At 40.6% G+C, this 25,942-nt stretch overlaps 1 protein-coding gene across 1 annotated transcript; it reads right to left on the minus strand.

The window, feature by feature from the left end:
* Positions 1-2,734: 2,734 nt before the first annotated feature.
* On the minus strand, positions 2,735-8,864 carry UPK3A (uroplakin 3A). The gene is made up of 6 exons (XM_068402211.1): positions 8,810-8,864; positions 8,118-8,273; positions 5,575-5,854; positions 4,291-4,373; positions 3,691-3,823; positions 2,735-2,822 (listed from the first exon to the last, which is right to left on the minus strand). Exons 1-6 carry the CDS (start codon positions 8,862-8,864, stop codon positions 2,735-2,737), a joined length of 795 nt encoding a protein of 264 aa, XP_068258312.1.
* Between the last annotated feature and the right edge of the window lie 17,078 nt (positions 8,865-25,942).

The raw sequence follows: 25,942 nt of genomic DNA on the forward strand, positions 1-25,942 counted from the left end.
GGTTGTATATATTGCTGAGAAAAATGTCTTCCATCTTAGTCCTGTTTCCAAGCATTAGATGGTAAGTCAGGTCAAAATGGGAGTTCATCAGTGAGTGAAGGACCTTGACATTGTGCATGCATTACTACATTGGCTGTAGTGACATAGACATGGACTAAGCAGTAGAAGCAGGAAAATATATGGGAAGAGCAGTCAGAGCCATGAGCATGGCTCAGTGCAGTGACCAGAGTGGCAGAGCTACACTTGGAAGACAGTACTTTTCTGAGAAGGTACCATACACAAAGTATGTTAGTGTTTCTCTTCCTTCTCATGTTCTTTGAGAAAGAAATGTCCTAAGATCTGAAGCTGGTGAAAGGCAGAATTCTTTTTCACACTGGGAAAGTTTTGAAAAGCTAAAGTGAAAAAACCCAAAGCTTGTATGCATGGCAATATAGGAACACCTGAGACAGTTACTTCTGCTTCATTTGTGTGTGGGGAAAAAAAATGGAAAATAATCCATTTGAATTTTGCCATAAATAAATAAAGTGAAGATCTCTCAAATGAAAGACATAAAAGCAGCACAAGAAAAAAATGCAAGCTGTTCAACTAGGCCAATTAGCAGGATTAAACTGACTGAAATCAGTTATCTGTTGAGTGAGAGACAAACTGCTTGGTGTGAATGTCTTAATAGATACTGGCAGAAAACAGACTGGATTATTCTAGTGCTGTATTTTAAATGAAGCTGTACATGCTGACATACAGTCTCAAGCAACTCCTTTAAACAAAATGAAGGACAACTTATTCCAGTAATAGAATTAACTGATATGGCATCCAATATAATGTATTGACTGTCTGCAGTTGAAAGGATATTTATTTGGCTTCATTAATTTTACTGATCCTACTGTTAGATAGCCTGTTTTCCCCCTGGGTCCAGAGCGAGGAGTTAGAGCCCTCTGTAGCAATGAAGTACTACTTTGGCTTTATAAAGGAGGCAAACACTCCGAGGATCTCTCACATACTCTAATGTTCAGCATTGCACATCTACAATTCGTACTCCCTTTTTCTTCAAATATCCATTGCTTCCAAGTCTGTACTCAATACATGAATGAGAAAGCACCTCAGAATGGCATTTGGAGCAGCCTGTATGGCAGAAAATTACAGGGAAGGCACCAATGGCCAAAATCAGGAAAATATAATTCCAAGTACTTTAGCATCTATTTCTAGTCAGAAGGCGCAGCACCCATCTCTCCCTTAAAGTGCTTTCTCTCTTCTCCCTGCCAGCCCTTGTGTAGCTGAAACCAAGCCAGTGAACAGGCAAGCTTTAATGTGCCACTGTCAGAATACTCCAACACTGGGAGCTTGTGTATGAATTTCTTGGTCCTGAGTCCTGAAGTTTAAAATGGTAAATTTTGCAATAACCAAGCTCAATCTCAGCACTCCACCCTGACAATATTTGACTTTACACAAAACTTTTTAATTTTCATAATCTGAAGAGAATAAGTCCCACTCCCTGAAATAAGTATAGGTGCAAGATCATCCAGTCATGACAGTGATAGTGAACTACCTATGTCAAAACAGAATCCTTATTTATTTATAATCTGAGACAGTTTAACAAATGTACTGATAAACTAGGAAAACATCAATAATAACCAGTGACAGCTCTGGGCTTATCACAATTAAGTGCTTGGTACAGTAGGACAGTTGCTTGTATATACTCAAGAGGTATAAAGTAGGGCTTTGAAGTTGGATATTCCTCTAGTCTTTTGTAGAGACAAAGTATATGGAAGTTGGCATCAATAGAAAAAAGCGGTACGTAACTCAAACCTGGGGCAAAGATTTATTTCTAATCACTAACAAAGATCATGAAACGAAGGAAAAGAATTAGCTCAGGAAAACCTCACCAACCTAGATACTAAGACGTGAAGAATGCTGGCTTGCTGCTGCCTAAGGTAAAGGTCAGAAACGAGGCTAAGCCTGGCAACAGTGAATATACTCATGTTTCCTGCTAAAGCAGTATCTCCCCTTTACTATCCCACCAACAAATTATAGAGAGCTCAGAAAGAACACACCTCCTTTGAAGCAATTTTGTTAGCTTTCAGCCTTGCAAAGCTATTTGAGGGTATGTAAGTATTTGAGATCAGAATTACTCTGCTACATACAGGGCAGTTGGAACTTGCTTGCTTTCTTTTAGGGAAGGAGAGGAAAAAGGGGAATTCTTATAACACAAATAGTCACTAAATCCTGAGGAAGCAGCAGTAGCTCCCTGTTGTCTACCTTTTAATCCCTAGTTTTCTCAAAGAACATCTTTTTCTAAAGCAGCCTGGTTTTCTTTAATTCCTCATTAGTTACTACAAAGATTGAGACATGAATGGCTACATCATGTTCATCTGATCGTGAGAAGCAGTTCAGAAGTCTGCAGTAATGCTTACTCCAGGTGAGATGTATATACTAGACAACCTCTGATTACACCACTGAAGCTGAAGGATCTCGTGAAGATTCTTTCTTCAGTCCAGGCATTTGATTTGTGCTATACAAGGCAATTAACTAAATTAAATCTCGTTAGGACAAGACAGGATATAATGTACTGCAAGGCTTAAAAAATGTTGTCCTTATTTCATCCATGCTGTTCATCTTCAGTTGTCTGGTTGCATTCTGTAGCTTATTTTGGAGTAGCGTTGATAGAAGAGGCAGTCCTGTAGGCCTCGCACATGTAGCGATTCAGTTGCATTTCCACCCTTGACTTGAATCAGGTTGTTCACTCAGAGCTCAGCTGTGGTCTTGGTTCACTTTGCTGAATAGTCTGAGACTCGTGCCTTGTCTCTGCAGAAGAATCTTCTGATCCTCTGGTGGGCAAATGAAAGGCTTATTAAGCTCCAGTAGAGACTGAGCAGAGCCTACTGTCACAACATTTTGCAAAGGCTGATCGCTACTTATATCATTTAGCATCAGAGAAGCCCATAGATTTTTTTAAATAATCATTTGCAATGAAGTTTTTGCTTTCCACATCTCTAATCCAGGAAAGCCTGGCAGAGCTGACTGACTGAATATAGAGTACTTGCATTATTTTCAAGTGAATGCAAGAAGTGGGTGTTAGCAGCCCTGATACCCACCATTTATAAAATTTAGTTCATTCCCTCAAAAGTTCAGTTTAGGAATCAATCAGGTCTCATTGATTTCCTGGGGCAGGGGGCATAGAAGACTAGGGAACATGCACAGACTAGTTCAGTTATACAGCTCCAGCGAAGCCTCACTTATTGATTCAAAGGGGTAACTTACTTCTCCTGGGGAAAAGGCAAATAAATTCAAATCAAGGCATTAATTAGGATATTATGTAATCTTTACAAATGCCTGCACTCCTTCAGACAGTTTCCAAACTCCTGAATAGATGGAAAGCTGCAATATGTAAGAAAGAATATACAAGGCTTTAAGTATGTTCAACTCTACTGGTTTGGGTGGGTTTTTTTTCCAGTAGTCCTTACTAAAGTCTGGCAGCTAGTAAGCTTAAGGCTATGTAAAAATTACAAGAGCTGCTGATCTTAGGGAAGATTAAAGTAGTCTTTTTCTGTTATCAACTTCAAAATTTGGAGGACACCATCTGGTCTGTCATCTCAAACAAGACCAACAACAGTGGCTTGGAGCCACAGGGAAGAAGTCTGTTGACTGAGGGGCTACGTACTCTTGCTAGAAGTTGTAAGGTGTAGCAGTACTTACATGACAGCAGAGGACACAGAAGCAACAAGGCCAGCAAGCAGAAGGAACATGAGAACACTTAGGATCGATGTAATGACAATCATGCCTCCACTCCTTCGACCAGGCCCGGTATCAATTTTCAAGGGAAGTTTAACTAGAAAAGCATGGAAAGAATGTTCCTATGATCTATTTTTGACCATTAATACCCCCACCAAACAGGAGAAAGCTGGTGATTTAGGAGAGGCAAACTGATTATGTCTATACCTGAAGTCTTAGATGATTTATGGGAAACAGGTTTAAGACTCGGTGTCAGCATTCAGAGTTTATGAGCTTTCCTCAGCAGGTTAGCCAGTATGACAAGTATCTATATTACTGAGAAATGTCAACAGCACCAGATACCATGACATGCATCAAAGCTGAAACCATATGTACAAGTTTATCTTTACTTGAAGTACACAAAAGAAGTAGAGAATTATTCCATATTTAAGTCTGCTACTCCAATATCGAAAGGCTAACAAAGTTGTTAAAACTTTAGGAAAGGACTGGGTGTTGCTCATAGAGCAATAGTGTCCTAAGGCAAGCACAGCTACTCGGAAGACCTGAGCAAAGCCACAGACTTACCTCTTCTGGTTTTGATTGGATCAGACCAGAGAGTTTGGTCTTTCATGATACCTTCAGTGCTATCTACCAACACATATTTAAACCTGTGTGGAAAAAGTGTTAAATTAGATATTTTAAATTTGAGCTTCCTTACTAGAATTTTTAAGCTACTGGATTAGCTGGTGAGACTTCAGTTTTCATCAAAGCATTAGATGGAGACAGTCAAAGGTAACTGACTATTTCCAGAGACCTTATAAAGAGCAAATAGAATTAATAATGGAAAAGCATTCTGTGCTATGTCATGCACAGTTTGCACTTAGTTCTTGTGAGCTTTCCAACAACGGTTTTTCCCAGCTTGCTATTCCCTGTTGTGAAGATCTTCATTATTTAGGACAGCAAGTGGTTTTGATTTCCATATGGAAGTCAAAAATTTTGTCCAACAATAGAGAACTTTGGCACTTTCCCTTCTAGAGGAGAGTGCTGAAGAGACAGACCAACATCAGATTTGGCAAAGAAATTAAGTTTCCATTCCACAATAGTTTGAGTTTTCAGAAATGTCCTGAAGAGTCAGAGGAGGCAAGACAGTTTTTGCAAAACTAAGAGCCCATAGTATTTTGTTTCAGAAGCATATTAGGTCTCTGCAGCAGATACAGCTCCATGTGACTGCTGTTTTTACTACAGTTTTTAAATAGCTGGCAACAGCAAAACAAGTGTTTCGGGTATGAGCTGTCAGGGTGCCTGAGTTCCCCAGATGGTCAGCTTCCCCAGACAACAGGGGTCAGACAAGTCTGCAAGTCACCTGGCCCTCACTGTGAAGTCTCCAGCCACATTAGGGGCTTCCTGAAGCTGGAGACCAAGGTGAACTTTGGTTCCCCAGAATCCCATCAAAGCAAAGCAAGCAGTGCCAGGTCCATGTCTGCAATTTGGCAGAATCATCTGACACAAAATACATGGTGAATAATCTCAACATCTTTTTCCAGTCAAAATCCTTTTCTACCAGCAGTTTCTAATCAGATGCTGTCACTGGATTACCTAGTCCAACATAGGCATAGATCCAGCAGTTCACACATGAGTTTTCCTACTGATCCATGAATTTAACCTGACAGAGCTCACTATTGCTAGAGCACCATCTGTGGGGTGCTAGTCCAAAGACAAGCCATCTTTGTAACTACCCTTGCCATAGAGCATTTCAGTTAGGGACTGGCAATTCACATCGTACCATTCCAAAGGAACATTACAGACTCAGTTTTTGTTCCTATTGTGTTTTAAGAGCAGCAATCACCTTGTAAGAAATAAGAATTATACCTGTATGTTGTGTCTGGTGCAAGAGGTGGGTTACAGACAGCTAGGAAGTTTGGGTCATACAAACAAGTCCCATCATCCCCAACTCTAAAGAGGTATTGGTTCAGGACATCAGAAACTTTGTTGACATCTCCTACATCAGCAAGCTTGGGAGGCGATGCACAGTTGGGTACATTGAAGAAGGCAGCCTTGTAAGGTCCAAGCTGTCCCCCGCTTGTTTGTTGGAACGTTCTGTTGAGTGGTTTGTTGTTGTTGTCGGTCACCAGGGAGCTTATTGCACTTGCTGCAGGAGAGATGCATTTTAACAAGACTGTTAGTACTAGTTCTGCTCTTTCCATTCACCTTGTATTTACGTGGCAACTTGCTCTTCTACCCCAAAACACCCAAAAGGGAAAACACAAATCTTCTACCAATTCGTCTGTGTGGTGATCCTACCCCTTCCTCCTTATTTGTTGATGAAGCTCTTTACACTTGTCCCTTGGAAACTGTGAAGGATCCACAGTGTACCTCAGAGCAATACTTTTTAGTAGCCAACCGCTCAAAATTCCTGTTTTCCAAGGAGAATCTGATGGAGTGGGGAGGAGGGTGGCAAAGGCTGCTCTTCCCCCATGCCATACATGATTCCAGTAAATATCCACTAAATTCTGTCATTTCAGATTTGATAGACAAGGCAGAGTTCCTATAGGATCACAACTCACGTGTCTCCTGGAGCAGAAACCTTTAGAGCTCTGGTCATGCAAGAGCTGCACCTCCAAGAATGGCACCTCCCAGAACGGCACAGTATGCAGACCAGCATGTAGCGGCTGCATGAGCAGATGTGATATCTACATTTTTGGCCAGCCAGGCATGTCACTGCTTCCAGACAGCACACCACAGAAAGTCTGAAAGTCCTCACAGCTTCAAGCAAAACGCGGATTTGCACCCAGCCCTACAGCATAGTTTGGAAGCTCTGTTCCAGCTCTCAAACCTTTCCTGCTGCAAAGCCAAGGCACAAGTCCCAAGAGGTACTCCCAAGTTCTGCAACTGTGGGTTAATATTTTTTGGGAGCCTCCTCCAGCTCTTCAGTGCTGTCAGCAGCAAAGGAATGCCAGTTTTTCCAAAGCTGCTGTACACTGGGAACTACTTCAGTTTGGAAGTGTTGTGCTGTGCTCCTGGAGCAGAGTTCTTGCAACCTTCAGCTTTGTAGTATGCTGACACATTTCCTTATCAGCAGAGCTGAACATAAGGTGTTAAGAAAATTAAGTCCTCTTAGATTTCCCTTCTCTCTGCTCCAGGAGGCATCCAAGGGTGAGCCAATGTGCTTCTCTGCAGACCAGAGACAAATCCAAACAAAATTCCTCCCAGTCTGCCAAGTAACAAGTTTGCATCTGCTTGCCTTAAAAGCAGCAGCAGAGATTTCTCTGTATATAAACTTCTTGTAGAGATTCACCCATTTGCACAGGAAGCTTTTGCCACAGAATCTGTAGAAGACGGAGTGGCTGATGTAGTCTCTAACACAAAACATCAGATACATTTGCATATTTGCAGGTGTAACTAGGCTATCAGGTCAGTGTAGCCTTTATATAATTATAATGCACTTGTATGCATCTGAAACAGACTAAAGATGTACACTTGAGTTGTGGGGATGTATCTCAGAAGGCCGTGCATTCACAATTGTCTATGTTAGCTGTATGGGATGGTGTCTCATCCAAGGCTTCTTCCTTCCGCCTTGTCCAAAGTCGCAACAATCAGCAGCAGAAGTTTTAAGACTTGTTTTGTTGGTTGGCCAGTTTCACTACTGCCCCCCTCAAGATCTCTTCTCTGTGCCTTTCAGAAAAGGAGGCTACATACAGCCTTTAGGGGAGAAGGCATGATATAAGGAAGTAATTTATTTCTGTCAGCTTATGGAGTAGCTCTAACTCTAGCTGGCATTCAAAACAGTCTGCCAGAACAGCAGGGAACAGAGAAGGCAGCTCTTGGTCACTGCCAGCAATGTTTCACTGCCAAGCAGTTATGAAATTCATTTTATGAATGAACTCATGGGCCAGGTGTCTTTGACCACAAGTCTAGCACGCCTTGCCTTTGTCTACGAAAAAAAAAAATATAGTCCTTGCAAGGGCTGGCTACCCTGACTATGAAGGAAACAGCAGCAGTTACCCAGTTTCTCTCAGGAGGTTTACTTAGGGGAATTCAGACTTTTGTACAAAGCATTTGCGTTTAGACAAAGGTAAGGTATTGGACTGTGGACCGCTTGGTTTCGTTAGCAAGATTTGGGCAACCATTTATAGCTGATAGTGCCGTTCCACACCTACTGGGAGTCAGCTAGCACAGTACTAACCCCTGCTATCGTTAATCAGCCCCATTGAAATACTACGGTAATTTTATTATATTTTATAATGATACCCTAGAGGAAACTGAGACCAGAGGCTCAACTTGCACATAGCTTACAGCTATGGATTTTTCTCTTTTCCCCCATTCAGACCCGCTCCCATCAAATTGTGATGAATTGCATGCAATGGCCACATCATGTAATTATCTTCCAGAAAGATGTAATGCTGGATCCTCACCTGATTCCTTCATGGTGTACAAGTAGATGACGTAAGATTTAGTCAGACTCAGTGAGCTGTCAAACATACAGAAAGGTTTTTCTAGAGCAACTGTAGTAAGAGTGGGATTGTTTGTAGCAAGCTGAGGGGCTGCAGTCTGAGGCTTCAGGCTTTGATCTAGAAAAGAAAGTTAACAAAAAAATGTATGAAAAATCTTTCTCCTCTCCCCCTGCAAGCTCTGACTCAAAAGGGAGGATCTGGCAGTGCTAACAAACAACAGTAAAGCATAAAAGGGGGATGTGAACTGCAGCTGAGCAGTAAACAGCCTACCTGCCCTGTGAAAGTTTGAGAGTTAGGGGTTTTGCTTTAAAACAAGATGGAGAACCCAAGGATTTAGGGAGGGAGGTAAGAGATGTTACTCCTCAATCATATGGGTCACATCACCTCAGAAAGACAAAGGCAAAGCCTCATTATAGGGCAGACTTGACCCTCTGTCTTTAGGGTCTCACGTACAGCCTCCCCCCTCCAGAAGAAACACAATCTTCCAGCAGAATACATATGTGTTTGAAGCCCTAAACTCCCCTCCCAACACAGGTCCTAGAGCAGAGACCTGACACCCAAGACAAAACAAAAAAAACATGAGAAACAGAAAAGGAAGAGATACAAACAGAGGAGCAACAAAAAAGAAGAGGCTGCACATAGATGCCCCTTACCTGCACACAGCTGTCCCAAGCAGCAAAAGGCTAATACAATGCAACGGCTGCACATACTTGAGCCCTCCAGAAACCTGCCACAAAAGGAAAAACGATGCTAAAAGCCAGCCCCCACCGAACAGCTTCCACATCCACCCCCTCCCTGAAGTCAACCACACCTGCTCCTTTCCACAAGGTCCCTCAGCACCTCCCTAAATGCTTATTGCCCCTCCTGCTCAGGTGTCACCAACCCCTCTCCAGCTATTTTCTGCTGCCAGGTGAGGAACGGTGTTGCAGCTTTGATTTCCACCTCATATTGGGCACAGGTGTAGCTCTCAACAGTGCTGTGGGTGTAAAGAGAGTTTTTTCCCACCTGTGTCATTAGTAGGTGGCTTTGTTCTTTACTTTCTTCTGTCTAAAAACTTTTGAAATCTCTCAAATAGGGAAAATCTGGGATTGAATATCTGAACCCTGCATCCAGTCTGCATCATGGATGGTTCTGATTCAGAGCTCTATTTTTGGTCAGCCTTAACAGAGGTTACAATTGCCTTCTGAATTGTGTTTCCTGGGTTACATGCTGAAAAACATAAGCCTTCTGTTTAACCCTAATGTGCTTCAGGGCAACAACATGAAGAGCAAACCACTGGGAAATATGAATCTGACCTGTTGTACCAAATTGTTCAGCTGAGAATATTCTTAATGAGTAATTGGTATTACGAATGGTCTATTCCATAAGAGCTCAGATTACAAAATTATTAATCGCCCACTTAAAATAGGCTGAGGGGAAAAAATAAGTATCAGCAAGATTTTACAGAATTAATGAGGGTAACATGATGTCACTGCAGCAACTCCAGATTTACACTAATATCACTACAGTTACATTACCAAATCCATCTCCTTTATGGATATGCCGTGGGCCCCAGAAATCTGTTTGAAATATGTAATCAAATGATTATAATGCAATTTCCTCCCCATGTGTGTCTCATTTTGTTTCAAATTCTGCACGTCATCGTCAGTGTGTTTGGTTTGACTTTTTTCTCACACTGCTTTTGAGGGAGAATATTGAATACAGGAGTTACCCTAGATTTGCACTACTATAGAATAAGAATGAGCTGTATTATTCCTTCTCACTCTACAATTCACTCTAAGCCTCTGCTGGCATAAATATTCAGTTAAGTCAGATTAAGCCAGAAAAGATCTTACCCTTCTGTCCTTTATTCCTAGGAATCTGATTTTTAACATTTACACTAGGGGTGTTAGTTGTACAAACTTGATACTGATCTGCTTAAGAGTGTTTTTATCCCTTAAAGCAATATAATAATGCACAAAAACTGTAAGGTTTCTTGCTCCACAGTAAAAGCAGAGCTTAAGAACAAGATCTCTTTCTCCATCATAAAATCAAAAAATTTGTCCAAACAGTGATTCCTGTAAAATCAGATCCTGAATTCTTCAGACAGGTAACCCTTCCAGAGCAATCAGCAGTGGCTTTTTTTCCATAAGACAGAAAACAGACACTTCATTTACCTAATTAAAAAAAAAAATGGACACCAGGACGTATCGGATGGCAGAGAAAAAAAAATATTCTGTTTCATGGCATGCAAGCCACTTGCATGTGCTACAAAATACTCTTCCAAGTTTTATAAGAAAGCTCTGCTCCCTCATTCACTTTCTAAAGCATCAAAACAGACAACAGAAAAAAAATCAATTTTAAAAATCAACAGATTAAGGCCCAGAATCACAATAAAATTTTTTATTTAAAAGTAGCAATTTTTTTTTAGTTTCACATCCATCAAACAACAAATTCAGCACTTAGTACTCAGGAAAAACTCTGCATGACCTTCTTGGAGTCTTGCCTGGATGAAGAGTGTGGCAAAGTGCTCCTTAGGCTACAGTTATGCAAACTGTTACTCAGGGGATTAATTTTACAAGAGCCAGGATTATGTCAATAGAGCTACTCATTTCAAAGTGGTTACAGAATGACAATTTTAACCATTATTTTTCATCAGGCTATTTTTTTAAGCCATCATGATTTACATGAGTACAAGGCCATCTTGTGCTCTGGTGGAATTCACCAGCCACAGTAAGGGAGGATAACATTGCCTGTGTTGTGAGATTTTCAAATCATTGGGTTTGTTCCATGCTCAGAAGAATCTCAAACAAAGGTAGAAAATTAACATGACAATAAACTGTCTCAGCTCCATCTGTGCTGGCAGACGTGTCCTAAATTAGGACCAGATCTCATCCTTGCTTACACTTGTGTAAATCCATATTAACTCCACTGAAGTCAGGGGAGCTGGTCTGGATTTAAAGGATGTTACTGTGAACAAACTTAACCTCGGTGTAATTACAGTGTTCCCTGAAGGAAGCACAAGAGAAGAAATCAACATAAATTCCCATGTCTTTGTTGAAGCAACAATGCCAATTTTCTTGCTCTATGTTGCCTTGTGGGCAATTCTGGAATAATTCTTAGAAGCCTCCAGAGTCAGTGTGGATTGATGGCTCCGTGAGAACAAAACTTGCCTGTAGCCTTGGCTTTCCAGGGCTGTGTGAAGCCCATAAGGGTTTGGGGAGGATGAAGCCTGAAGTCCCAAAAGGCCGTGAAATGTATGGAACCCTCCAGGATCTGAAGTCCAAACCTTCTTTACATTCTCGGCTGTGGGCGTAGTGGAGATAACCTTCCATACTCTGCTGTGCTTCATCTATCTGGTCCACTGTACGGCCTAAAATTTATGGGTCACTTGCAAGCCCAGCTCCATGTAGAGACATTACAGTGTTTAATAAAGAGATTAAAAAGCATGGAGGTGACATCTACCAGTCAAGAGCTAATATAATCCAAAAGGTGAGAAAGACAAATAAAACATAGAATCTGTTTTAAAGTATTTTGAAGATCATCACCAGTTTTCTGCATAGCTATTATTAGCTTGTAATTCCCTGCAGATATCCTGGTGAGTGTTGACCTTGAGGAATGAGCTGAAAGAGGAGAGGAGTAATGCCTTTGTGAATTAATTTTTAAAAAGCATTCCATGAATATGGGAGATCTGGAAGAGAATGCAGACGTGGTTAAAAAAAAAGTTGATAGAACAGGTGATCAAGGTTTGGGAGAATGGTGGAAAGCTGACACAGTTAAAAAATGAGGAAGCACAGAGATGCAGTGTTATAAAATATGGTGGAAGTGAGGACAAGTTGGAATGAGAAACAACGGAAAAATTTTCCTTCTGTCCAGTCACTGTCCTTCAAACATGATCTGGCAGGAACTATAACCACCTCTACTTCTCAGTCTTATGCATCATCTGGTCTGCAGAGGTTAACTGCAAGGGAAGCAGCTGTCGTACTGCTGTTATGATAAGAACATCTGTCCATTTGAGAGTGGCACTGAAACAAAAAATCTATTCAAAGAGATTACTGGTCAGCTACTACAGACTTCAGAAGTGTTTGTTCTGGTGGCTGGTATTAGTAACAGATTGTCACGGGCAGTGTCTGGAAATCCTATCCTGATGATGGAACCTTTCATCTAATGGTAAATAACTTTCAGTCACTACTGCACTGTATTTATATCATAAGGCTGCAGATAAAAGGGAGAAATTTCCCATTTATCCAGGGAGAAAACTCCTCACTGAAGCAGGAGGTGAAATGCCTCTTATGACATTTCTCTCTCAAAGTTTTCCCGGAATACTTCAAGGCAGTAGGAGATTCACATCTCACAAGATCTGCTGCACAAAGGCCACATGGATGCCTGGGACTGTTGTGCAGTTCTGAAATCTCTTTGATATGTGTTTGGCTTCCTGGAGAAGTGTTTCTGTCCTTTGTTGCTTCCACAAAGGGCATTCACTTCTGATCTTAAAATCTACATGCCTATTAACGTTGCCTCATGATTTATTTTCAGGGTCTCTCTTCCTCCTTTCCTAATAAAGTTCCTTTGCATGTAGATTAGGAATCTCCGGAAGAGCTCTGCAAACCACTTTGTTGAAAAGAGACCGGTGTGATGGAGATAAGCCCCATCCTACATTCACTCAGCACAGGAACAGACTTACGTGCTGAGTGGGGGTCCAATCTGTGCACAGATGGAAGCAGTGTGACTCACTGAGCCATTGATCTCCTTAAATTAGAAATCTTTCATGTGTCCATAAGGAAATATGAAGGCTCAGTTAGAAAGATGAGAACTTGGAACTTATTTTATCATCTGGTGACAATTAATTTTCTGCAAACCTGAAAGGTCAAGCAGTGGAAACATCAGGAAGGGAAAAATAACTTTCTACATAATAAATCAAGGCCACACCATTGTCTAATATAAATTGGCATGGCTCCATTGAGGTAAATTTCTTACAAACAGAAGAACCAGTCCTTCTTGCATTCCCTTCAGAAATCATGTATAAGATCTTATCACGGCAGTAAATCCCAAACAATTGCAGAACACAGAAACATCTGCAGTTTGGAGGAGCCAGGGATTAAAATGAAAAGCCCCTTTGTTACACAGAAGTTATTGTTTTCTTTGCTGAGGAAATGTCTTACTATCTACAATTATCTGCTTATAAACTTTCATCTCATACTGTTAAGAACCACTAAAAAGTACTTTTTATGAAAGTCCTGGGCTTATGTGATAGTGTAGATGTCCCTAATAAAAGCAAGCACCGTTTGCTGCAGCCTTCTCAGAACTGCCCCTTGTGACAGATCATTTGTGCCAGGCAGGTCAGTGTAGATTGGTCCCACATTTCTTCACTTACAAAATGCTAATATTTTCCTACTTCAGTGAATCCACTGTTGGTTGCGGGGCTTGTTCCAAAGAGCAGTTATAATGAGAACTCCCACTGGTGTAGAAGAGGAAGAAGAGAAAGTATCTTTGGTAATTCAGAGTGGCTGGATAATGGTGTGTTATATCTAGGACCAAAGTAACATGTTTTTTGATGAAGAACTAAGCAAAGATGACAGGGGATGGAGTTAATCTTCATGGCCTGTGAACTTTTGCTACATTCCCTAGGCTGCAGTTTCTGTTAACTGGCTTCCTTCAAAAGTGACTTTACTGTGTTGGCATGACGTGGGTCAATGCGATGACCCCTTCCCTGGCTGATGTGAGGAAGCAGACCTCCCTAAGTGGTCGGTGTAATCCCTCACCTTTGTCCTCAGGTTGCTATTGATTATTTGTATAATGGAGCCCTTTTAATTTAATTTTACCAGGTAAATAAAATTTAGCTTTCTGGGTTTGCAAGCAAGAGTGAATTTTAATGACATGAAACTTGATTAATATTTGAGGTTTGAGAAGGATCTCTCTGTAATGACTGAAGAATAGGCTCTTTCCTCACAAAGTTTTTTTAGGGCTTGGAGTACCTCTCTAAATCTAGAGTCCTGAAACATCACTTCATGAAGACAGTTTAATACCCTTGAGACTTAGCTGAACTTTGGTGCAATAGCTGTGGTTTTATATGAATATGAACTACAACAGAACCAGGCTCCTGTACTGATCAGCGTGCCAAATTCCACTGCAGTCAGACCAGGGTAAAAGTTTTCTAACAAAATGGTGAATTGGGTCTGTAATATTGTAATTAAAAATGGAAAAAGCTTTCTGTTAGGACTTTACTCACTGAATAGTAACCCACTAGCTAATTCATCATACCCAGAAGGACAAAAAGTATATGCTGTTTTTGACTACAGTCTTTATGTTGTAGCTGAAATGCTTTATGCTAAATTCTGTTAGATGCTGCTCAACGCTAACAACCAGATAAAAAACCCTAAACCAGAACTACCCCCTAAAAAGAGGTACATGAATCAGATGTTACTTAGTCTGGATCCTCATTCTTCAGACAATATCACAGAACTGCCTCCTTCATTTCCCTTCCAAGAGGTATAAAAGGGCCTTGTGAAACAATTCTGATACACAAGTCTGTGGTATTCATATCCATGGTTCCAGTGCAGACTATGCGGGAAGAGAGAGTAATCTATAAGTGTAGGTACTGAATGTCCATCTGCTGCTAGTCAAAATTTATGTTCTAAACAACATCCATATTTCTGGTTATTTATGCTCATTTTGTTTGTTGTTTGACAATGTAGACCTCAATAGAATTTTCGTATAGGTTCCTACTGATAAAGTTTAAACGGGTCATCTCTGTTCCTCTTCAATATTCAAAGGACTATATTATACAAACTATGCTTCTGAGTAGTGGCTTCTTGTTCAACTCTTAATTGAATGGAAGCCATGAGAACCTGTCAAGCAGGAATGCTGCCAGCCTTGTACTGAGTTATCTCTGTAAGTCAATGAGCAGCATCAAAAGATTGCTATTTTAAGGAGTTCATTCTCATGGTTTGATAACACGATATACAACAAGTTCTCATGCACAAATACAGTTGGAATATGACTAGAACAAGAGATTTGGGGAAAAAAGGATCCTGATGTAGTAAACTACTCTGATTCACAATTGCTCTAGGAAAGGGAGAGAAACTCTTGTCCCAGCTGTGTTTGTATGGTTTGTGGTTTAACATGACATTTATAGAGTTTCAGTTTACAATAGACTGAGATGCTTCAGTGTTTTTCTACAGCTTCCTTGAGATCATGTGCATGGTGGATATGCTTGGCAGTAAATAGCTTTGGTCAGTGACTGAAGGCAGAAGAAAAGTCAATCTGATGCTGTAGAAGGCATTTGCAAAAATACATCTCCGAATATTTTTTTTTACTCATGTGCTTCTGATGTTCTAAACTTTCAACTGATATAAGTGGCAAATATAAGTTAATAATTGATCACAGGCAGGATTCAGTGTAAATACCTGCTGGGGGAGGGATGCAATAGATAGACTTAGAATTTCAGCTATGCTGGTGTAAGTTTCACTGCAGTCAACAGATTTAAACCTGTAAAGTGAGATAAAACTGAATGAGTAATTCCAATTATATTTATCATAAAAGATTATATGAAAAAAGTAAGCATTGCTGTGACCAACATCTAAATGGCAAAACTGATGCACAGTAAAGCACAATGACTTGACTGGGGTGTTAAAGAAAGTCCACGTCTTGACTCTCATGGCTTCTAGTCCAGCATCTGATTGACTGAGCTGACTCCATTGTGAGCTTATTTCAGGGTACTTTATGATTAGATATTTTTACTTAATCTGGTAGGCAGAAACTTGTTTTTCTCATATAAAGCTATTTAAACCTTCTCTTTCTCCTCTCAATGCACTCTTTAAGTGGGACTCAGTAAGAGACATTTTGTTGAAATCTGCTTTTTCAGCAGTTTCCATTCCAATCATATATCTTATCCTTGTCTCCAGACTGCCCATCACTGCAGCGCACTTGTCTCAGCTCTCAGTTGTTAATTGCTCCCTTAAGGAAGAATTGTTTTGTGATTAGGATCTGGGATGAGGATCCAAAAGATTATGCATAGTTATTGACTCCCTCTGAAAGCAACCTGTTTAGTTTTTCAGCTGCCCACCTGTAAAATAGGAATAAAAATTATTCCTCTCAGCTTTTGGTGTTGTCCATTCAGACTATAAGTGTTTTGGGGAAAGATTATTCTCCATTAACTTTGTATGTGTATTGGTTATTTTAGCCTTTAAAAGGAGAATTGGGCTTGGGCAGACAGAATACAGCCCTCAAACTCACTTTCAGTTTCCAAGCATTCGTGCACAGAACCTCTGGCAAGAAAGTCATCACTACACAGCTTGCCATATGTACAAGCTGTTGAAATAATTTAAATACATTTGGCTTCCAAGAGTGAATTTCATATGAACACAGTCTAAACAGATATTCCTGCTCAGGAGCTGAGACACAACTTTTTTTCATACACATAGTATTTTGTTGCACGACAGGGCTTGATTCTTGAGCAATTTCATTTCAGTATCGCCACATACCAAGAGCTCAAACTCTGAAACTCAAGGTTTAAGCTATTTATATATGGATATGCACATCCTCATAGACAAGCTGATGAAGAGCAGACCATATAAGCGGACAGGCAAGGTGGACTGAATGGCTGGGCTCAGAAAGTTGTGGTCAGCAGCATGAAGTCCAGCTGGAGGCCAGTCACTAACGGTGTTTCCCAGGAGTCCATACTGGGATCTATACTATCTAACAACACCTTCATTAATGACCGAGGTGATGGACCAGAGTGCACCCTCAGCAAGTTTGCAGATGATAAAAAAATGAGAGGAGTGGATCATACATCAGAGGGTTGTGCTGCCATCCAGAGGCACCTGGACATGGTGGAGAATGGACCAACAGGAATCTCATGAAGTTGAACAAAGGAAAGTGCAAAGTCCTGCACCTGGGAAGAAATAACCTTATACATCAGTACGAAATGGGGCCAGCTGGCTGGAAAGGAGCTTTGCAGAAGAGGAGTTGGGCTCCTAGTGGACAAAAAGTTAACCACAAGCCAGCAATGCCTTGTGGCAAAGGCAGCCAACAGCACACAGGGCTGCATGTAGATCATCGCCAGCAGGTCTAGGGAGGTGATCCTTCCCCTCTGCTCAGCCCTGGTGAGACCACAACTGCAGTGCTTGTCCAGTTCTGGGCTTCCCAGTACAAGAGAGAGATGGAGTTACTGGCACGAGTTCAGGGAAGGGCAACTAAGATGATTAAGGGATTGTAGCGTCTGGTGTAAGAGAAGAGGCTGAGAGTGCTGCAGTTTTTTAGCCTTGAAAAGGGGAAGCTCAGGGGGGACCTGATCAATGCATATAAATACCTGATGAGAGGGACCCTATAACAAGAAGGTAGCCAAAGGAAGAAGCACACGGAAAGACAGGACCAAATGGAGTTACTGGACTCTGTTACAAAGGGATGCCCACCAGCAGTATAAAGAGTCAACTAACTAGGAAGAAAAGGCTTTCTCTAAAACTCATTGAAATGATTTAGAAATGCTTTGTCAGGAAGGCTACAATGCAGCATGATGTGAATTTATTTTTAAGTATACTGCAGTCAGAATAATCAAACAAGTCAGATTACAAAATGCCCATTTGAAGCTACGTGAACCAAAACTGCTGTAATCTAGACCAGAGACCAAGCAGGCTACCTGATTCACAAAATCAGGAATAGAGCACGTACAATTTTATTTGGGAACACATCTTTGCTCATCCTTGTCCCTCACGCGAAGACAAGAATGAAGTCAGATCCTTTGTACTGCTTTTGGTGATAAAACAAAAGCAGATGACTTCAGCACCTCATTTGCTGTGCTGGTTTTGGGATTAATAGCACACATTCATACATGGTGCCTGCTAAAGCATATCCCTAGTACAAAAGTCCTGAAAATGAGAATGAAAAGGTACTAAATAGACTTTGTCAATGTGTAAGAACTTATCATCCTCTTTCAGTCTGGCTGTCATTTTTTTTCTACCGTAATGGTTCGTTGCCATCTTCTGCATTTTACATTTGTAAGATATTTTCCCCTATCGTTGTTGTTAAACATTCAAGGGAAAAGCATAGCTCCAAGAGGCGATTTCTGTTTGGTAGAATTATTAAATTTCAGCAGAGGCAATTCTAGAAGTCCAGCATCCCAGGTTGTTATAAACATCAAAAACTGGAAATGAAATAGACCCAATTTCTTCTTTCACAGCAGCTGGTATGATGAATATATTACCTGGTGACTGCATAGAGGTAATCACAGGTAATCAGTAAGTTGCTGTGATTTACCAGCTTCCAGCTTGTCAGCTGAGCCACGTGAGCTGGATGTATGTGATCTCCCAGGCCTTTGTAATTGTAGAGTAGAATGAGTTAACTTAAACCACTTAACTTGTCATGCTTCATTACACATCTGCAGCAGTGTAGGAGCACATTACACTGCCAATTATTGCGTATTATTTGATGAATAGTAGACCATTAAAATGGGGAAATTCAATCATTTGCAACTATCTATACATATGGATCACACATCAATCCCACTGGGAGCCTGAAGTGAAAAGTTTGAGCAAGCTTAATTCATTTCCTAGTTCTTCTAGTTTAAAAAAGATTACATTTAGCTTAGCATTCACCCAACCTGACAACTTCCTATCAATAGCTCTGCTATTTCAGTGCCCTGTCTAGTAGTGGCAAGACTTAGGCAGCTGCAAAAGACCCAAAGAAAAGCTCCAAACTTGTACTCAGATCAACCCGGCAAAGCTTAATTTATGTCCTGATGCTTATCTCACATGGCAATCCTTTTCTTTGTTCACGTACCAGAGGGCTGCGTTTTAACTCCTGTTATTTACACATTTTTTGCTCTACTTTCCATTAATCTCAATTCTTCTATTAACAAAGAATTGAACATCCCAAGGAAGATTGCTTATCACAGATCTTTATTCCATCAAGCTCTCTGTAAGTGCATTTATAGCTCACATAGGCCTAAAGTCTCCTCTTTAGAGTCAGTTCTCCTAAATGCAATGGATGTATGGGACACAACGTAGATATTTAATGAGAACCGTCCAGCAGCTCAGGCATTTGCAGCTGTATTACACAGCCATAGTCCTGCTTGGTCAATGCAATTTTTCCACTAAAAACTGACTAGTGATACTGACACTGATATGACAGAATTTGGAGAACATTTTTAACACAAGCCTAATATTATAATGCATGGCTCTCTACATGAAATACTAAAGTACCTCACTAATCAGGGCTGCAGAAATACATTTTGGAGTGTGTAATCCATCTAGTTTTATAACAAGTCATTGCCACCATCCTGGCTGTATTACTGATTAGCAATACACATCTATCAGCCAGGAGGATAGCATCATAAATCCAACATCATAAACATGAATAGCACTTACAAAGTGAGTGAGCTGAAATGAGCTGAACCCAATGGAGCTACATAGCTTTATGGCAAGTGTTATATCTGTAGTATACTCCAATCAGTAATCCCTCTTAATTGACTGTAGTCTCTCTTAAGTGTTCTACAAACAATGAGAGGGAAAGACACAGGGAATGGGAAGGCAGAGCTGTATTCCCTCTAAAGAGAAAGGTTGATGAAAGACATGGTACAGCACATACGTGAGGGAGACAGATTTCTCAGCCTGCATAATAGACTTCCATGAAAACTAATGACTGTCAGAAAATGAACCTCCTTCCATCCAAGAACACAGATATATAGCACCATATATAGAATAAATTCAAGCAAAGCCTTCCTCAAAGAAAACATTACTCTGTATGCACAAACCTTTCCTTGGGGAAGGGGTGAAAAAGTGAATGAACCACACATGCCAAATGTTTCTTGATGCTGCCAGTAATTCTTTAAAAAGGACTGATGAATAGGAGAGGAGAGAAGAGCAGAATTTGCTGAAGAGAACGGGGAGAGAGAAGGTGGTGGGAGAAGACTTTGAAAACACAAATATGAGAACCAAAGGAAAAATCTCCATGATGTCAGAAACAAAAAGAGACAAAGCTCTCCATGACCAACATGAAAAGAAAGCCAGCACATACCAAGTCAAACAGTTTTTCTCTAACTATCTGTCAACAAAGTACCTGACACATCCCAAACACAGGGACTTGCTCCTGAAGCAACAAGTAGAAAGCAGAGGAGCAGCAAAAACCTCCTAAGCAGCATGCCTGTGTGTGGTACTGCAGTTCCCCCGTGTCCCTTTCCACTGTCAGGGAGCAGTGTGGGTAACGCTAGAGCAGTGCTGAGCCTTCAGCCATGCCATGGGAACACAACACATTTCAAGTGGTGTTCAATAAAAACAGTGCTGCTGTAGGAAGCATTTCAAACTTACAGACTGGTAAGATGGTAAAGGAGAAAGGGCTTTTTTGAAACAAAAAAGCAGAAAGTCGGAAGGTAATCCACACAAAAGTACTGAATTATAGAAAATATTTCTGCTCACAGCGAAGCAATTTGCAAGTGCATTCATAGCCAAGGACAAGAGTTTGGAATTATCTAAACTTTTAGCTTGAAACCACCATCAGTAATAGAATAGAAACAAAAACCTTAAAATTTATTGGAAATTTTATTCTCTGTGCAGTGTTCCCAAATGTTGTATGTCATCCAGAGACTTTGCCTGTCCCCTCTATCTGCCACGTAGTTCAGAGATGATTTCTAGATGCCTCATTGCCACCCTCTCTGCTGTCTGCCTGTACTCCCATTGTGTCTCAGTATTTACCCACCAGCTGGCACTGCAAGTCTGAGGCTCAGATGTGTCCAAAGAGTTGTGGCAGGACTGCCCTGGAGGTTGCCAATGCTTCTTTCCAAGTCCTCAGCTTTGAGATTGTCTTTAGTTCATTTTAAATGGAGTAATTTGTGAAACAAGTAATCAAAAAAAGGTTTCTGGAGAAAAATCTAAGGTTAAAATGGGTTAAAAGAGCACTGATCTCAGCCTTAAATACAAATGGTGGCAGCATCCCATGATGGTGACAGGAGAGAATGGATTACAAAGTATAACACTGTTAAGCAGGGTAAAAATGTCTTTTCTGCTGGCTGCAAATGATGTTCCAATGAATTTGTAACAATAGGGAATTCAAAGCTGAGAAATGATACTACCCAATTTTTAATATAATAATTTACTAATGATGAGTAAGTGCTTTGTGGGTGGTATTTGTCATCATTATTATAGATCCAGACCTTTCCCCCACCCCCCTTAATCTTACCACAAGCTAAACTACAATCAAGTTCAGGCAGACATTTGTTTGAGCAAAAGCTAAGGAAGAATGGAGGGCTCCATTGTGTGTACATCTTTTAAACAAAGCTTCTCTTATTCCACACAATATGCATAGAGACATTAAGATGCGCTAATAAAACGTATTAAAAGTAATATTAAATCCTAAGGCAATGTGCAATAATTTAAATTGTTATTCCAACATCTAAATAATTTTATGGAATAATGAGTGCTGTATTAATTATTTAATTATATTAAAGATCACTATTAAATGTCAAGACAAAGTGTCTGGCAATATTATTCTAATGAGTTGCATTACATTATCTGTAAACAGAAATGAACTGGTTTTGAGTCTATAAAATTATTTCCTCTCCAGCCACCCCCCTTCCTTTTATAACTGTTTGGGAATACTGGGTTAGATGTGTGTGTTTAGGAAGAAATACGAGTTCTCTGAAATAGGGTATTGGAATGAAGCTCTCAAATTCATCGCCTTTTGAAATGAACCCGCAGAAATCCACAGGTCATCAGAATCTCTTCTGACGTCTAGTTTTTACTTATAGCTTAGTTTGCCTTGTTTCGCTAACAGTTCCCCAAGGAGTCTTGCATTGTACATCTTGGTGACTTTGTATGGATGTTGTCCACTGACATTTGTACATGAATGTGCCGTGCTCTGGTCCAGTGATATGAGCAGCAGTCTGAAAGTCAGGATTTGGGGACAATCTCTTTGACATTGTTTAGCTGATTGATAACCAGAGAATATCGTTTCAAGGCAGTTTGTACTTACAGTTACATCAGTGTAAGGGTGAATTCAACATTGTCAGGAATGTAAACATACGGTTTGTGAAGCTATATATCAGAATTTGACCTTTTGCTTCCATATCTCGGTCTGCTGAGAAATGGCCCTTGTTTGATACTCTTCTGTCTTACAGGCATCCAGAGATATAAAACTAATGAAGTGTTTCATGTTGGAATTTACTCTACACTGTAACTGCAGAATAGGCTAGTATCTCCCAGGAAAAATCACATATTTTCTTCCAAAAATCTTTTCTTTGATTGAAGTAGTGAGATCTGATCCAAAGCCTGCTAAAATGGAGCCATGCGTCTTTAAAGAGATTAGAGTCTACAGTGATTTGAAAGAAATGTACTATAAAAGGTGAACTGTAATTCATCTTACCAGCTTTATGAAAAGCCTCATCTAAAGAAAAAATAGTCTGAGGAAGCATAGATTTTTGTTTTTATAGAGCATATTAGCTGCACTGACTCTTTTTTAAACATTTTTTCATCCACTGAAATATTTATGAGCAAAGTTAACATCTCCATTAACATTTAGTATCCTTTTCCCTGCCTTGCACCAAGATGCTAGATGATGGATGAAGTGATAGCTTGAGGGCTGAAGACACAGGGCTTAGTGATAGCAATCTCTCACTTTTATATAGCACTTTCTCATCCAGATGAAACTGGGCACTTGCTTTACAAGCTAGTTCAGACCTCTTGAAAGTGGTCAAGGTTACAGTGACTTAAAGAGAATGGTTTCAGTCAGTCCTAATTTAAGAGCGTATTTCTGTGTGATCAGGTGTGTACATGCTTATTTGCTCTTATACGTCAACCTGACCTGCAAGAGCAGAGTTCTACTGGCTGGCTGTATGGCTCCTTTCAATCTTCCAGCTCTTTGACTGAGATGTAAAGTCATTGAAACCTGGGCTTCTAAATCTATATTTACATTATTTTAATGAAATACAGTAATTATATTTTGTAGCATGATTTAAATGGGTAAAAAAATTCACTTCACATATAAGGCTTAGTTATCTAAACCAGAGAATTTTTAATCTGGCTTTACTAGAATTCTATTTTGGACATTGAACGAGAGTCAGACGAGCCTTGAATTTTTGGATGTCTTCCTGGAATAAAATAGTGTTTTTGATATAAACATACGGCACAGAACACAAATACCCTCCAAGTAATGTGGAGGGGAAAAAAACCACATTGACTAAAATAAACTGCATGTAGTTCTCCATTGTGTATATCTTAAGTTGCTGCAATTAATATTTACCTTTCTGTTATATTTCATCTGGACATAGAAATCCCAGTAGAAATGCTGTCTTCACTGTGCAAGTCTCTATACAAACTCAGAAGAATAGCCTCCACCTTGAAAATCTTGCAGTATAAATAGGTAAGTGAGGAAGGAGAGAGTCATGCACAGAGTGTAGCTACCAACAAGAACATCATTCTTTGAAATACTGCTGTCCTGTCAGTGACATTACCAGAAAAGCCCTGGATGTCACAAAGTGAGATTTGTTTTCCACATGACCGCTCAGATTTATAGTTTGCTTTATATACTGATTTCTGAACAGTTTGACCCCATGGTCCTCCTTCCCCATGGCAGTACAGGCTGTGTCTGTGGGGGAACTGTGCAGGCAGCATGCTTCTCCTTTCACGCAGTCCAAGTCCATTATGCCCCACAGGAGGCATTTTCTCCTTTTCCCCAGAAACGCTTTCACTCCAGCTCAAGCTTATGAGTTACACGTGTTAGCACAGAATGGCTTTACACCATGCATGGAGACAAACACGCAGGGTTCATAGTCTGCTTTTTGTGCACGAGAGCTATTTTATCGCTCCAACCTCTGATTTCAGCCCTGACCTTATTAATCTCTCTCTTCCTGAGGACCTCTCTCTCCTGTCCTTCTGAATAAACCCTGCAGGTGGCAGTCATCTAGCTTAGAAGGTAGTACTTGCAATTGCTGTTATTGCCAGGATAAAAAACAACAGAGAAGATTAATCATGGTGCCAGAATTCTGAAAGCAGGTGTTTCTAAATTGCCATTTTTCCATCAGTGGTGTCCTTAAGTCTGCAGGTGCATGCTTAAAGCCATACACACTGACTACGTGGTCACAGCTAATGAACAGTCTACTTGTTAAAGTCGTACTTGTGAAAACAAAGCACTTCAAGCTTCTTAGTGTTCCTTACAGAGTTTCAGACATAACACGTTTAAGAGTTGTGAAGCAAAAACTTGGAAGGGGAATTGTCTTCAGATAATGAATATCTGGTTAAGAACTAAGATGTGGAGCACTAAAAAGCATAAACCAGAGGATCCTAGCAACCAGGGCTGTTTCAGTATTGCCGGATCACTGCACTTCAGTGTCTTATAATTCTGTCTCTAAGGGAAACCCTGATATAATACTATATTACTAATTTATTTTCTGCTGTAACTACTATTGTATTTGTGCAACATTTTGTACAACACAATTTATGTCCACTGAAGTCGATGTGTAATCTTTCCATGGTTGATTCATTTGGCCTATGTGAATATCTTTCAAGATACCCTACAGGAAAAAAAAAATAAGTCATTGTGCTTACTTATGGTTGAAGGGAAGTGAGAAATGCAGCACATACTCACTCACCATGTCAGAGAGCTGGGAGTGAAACCAATAAAATGTTTACTGACATTATAAGCGCTTTGTGAGTAGGGTGTCCATGACATTAACAGCACTAGCAATTCTAGAAAGGGAGGACTAAAAATTTATCTAGTGAAGGTAAAGAAGAAGTATAGATAAAGAGCACTGTTACTACCCAAGAATGAACCCATCTTTTTCTGGTTTAGATTTAATCTAGCATGAGACACGTACCTGTACTGTATTTGCACTTTTAAATTGCAATGCCATTGCTGAGTACATGATAAAGAAAGCTGACATTTTACAGAGGGGTTAGGAATGGCTGGCTAAATAAACATTACGTACAGATCCACATCTGAAAAAAACATTTTGGTACGCAATTGCCAGTATCACTTGCCGTAAGAACCCAGCTGCTGATGTGTCCAGCTACACAGTCCACAGAGCCAGGGGTGGGTTTGTATCCCAGCTGTCTGCAGCTGAGAAGTGCTGTTCCCATTTTACAGCTGTAGAGCTGAAGCAAGGAGTAAATTGACAGGTATATGGGAAGATTGAACTGGAAAGAGGGAGATGGCACAGGAACTGAACACATCTCTCTTCCATCCTTCATCAGTTGTGCATTGAGTAGGCTGACAGCTTGGAGAAAGGGTGACATGCCAGAGTATATCTTTCTGCCTCGGATGAATGGCTGGCATGCTGCTAAAAGCCCAGAGGGGTTCTGAGATGCTCCCAAGCTGTTCAGATGAGAGGTGACATCTTCTCTCCATAAGAGCCAGTAACTTCAGCAGAGGCAGAAACTCAAGGGGAACCAGGAGCTCACAGCCACTAACTTGTACTGGTACCTCTTCTGAGATATTGCAGGTACCTGGTCCTAGGCCTGCAGTGGCCACATTGTGACATCCAGAAGTCAGCCATGTGCCAAGTTTGGCACTGAGGCCAGAAGATCCCAAGTCCTTCACTGGAAAGGTGGCACCCTTTCCTGGTTTGAATCCACGTAACTGGGACAGCTGGAGAGAAGGCTGCAAGGTCCATGAGAGCTGTCGTTTGGAGCAGACTGCCAGCAACAGCAGATTTCAAAGGGACTTTTGCCCCTCGTCTCTGCCTGCTCAATAGGGGCAGAATGAGTTGCAGCATACATAGAGGCTGTGGGTACTCCCACACCCAACTACCTTTTCTATTCTTACTTGCTTTCACAGCAGCAAACTTCGCACTGTCTCTAACTCCAGACATCACATCAAGGGGC

This window comes from Nyctibius grandis, chromosome 5, assembly GCF_013368605.1.
Source record: "Nyctibius grandis isolate bNycGra1 chromosome 5, bNycGra1.pri, whole genome shotgun sequence".
In the NCBI taxonomy this organism is placed as follows: domain Eukaryota; kingdom Metazoa; phylum Chordata; class Aves; order Nyctibiiformes; family Nyctibiidae; genus Nyctibius; species Nyctibius grandis.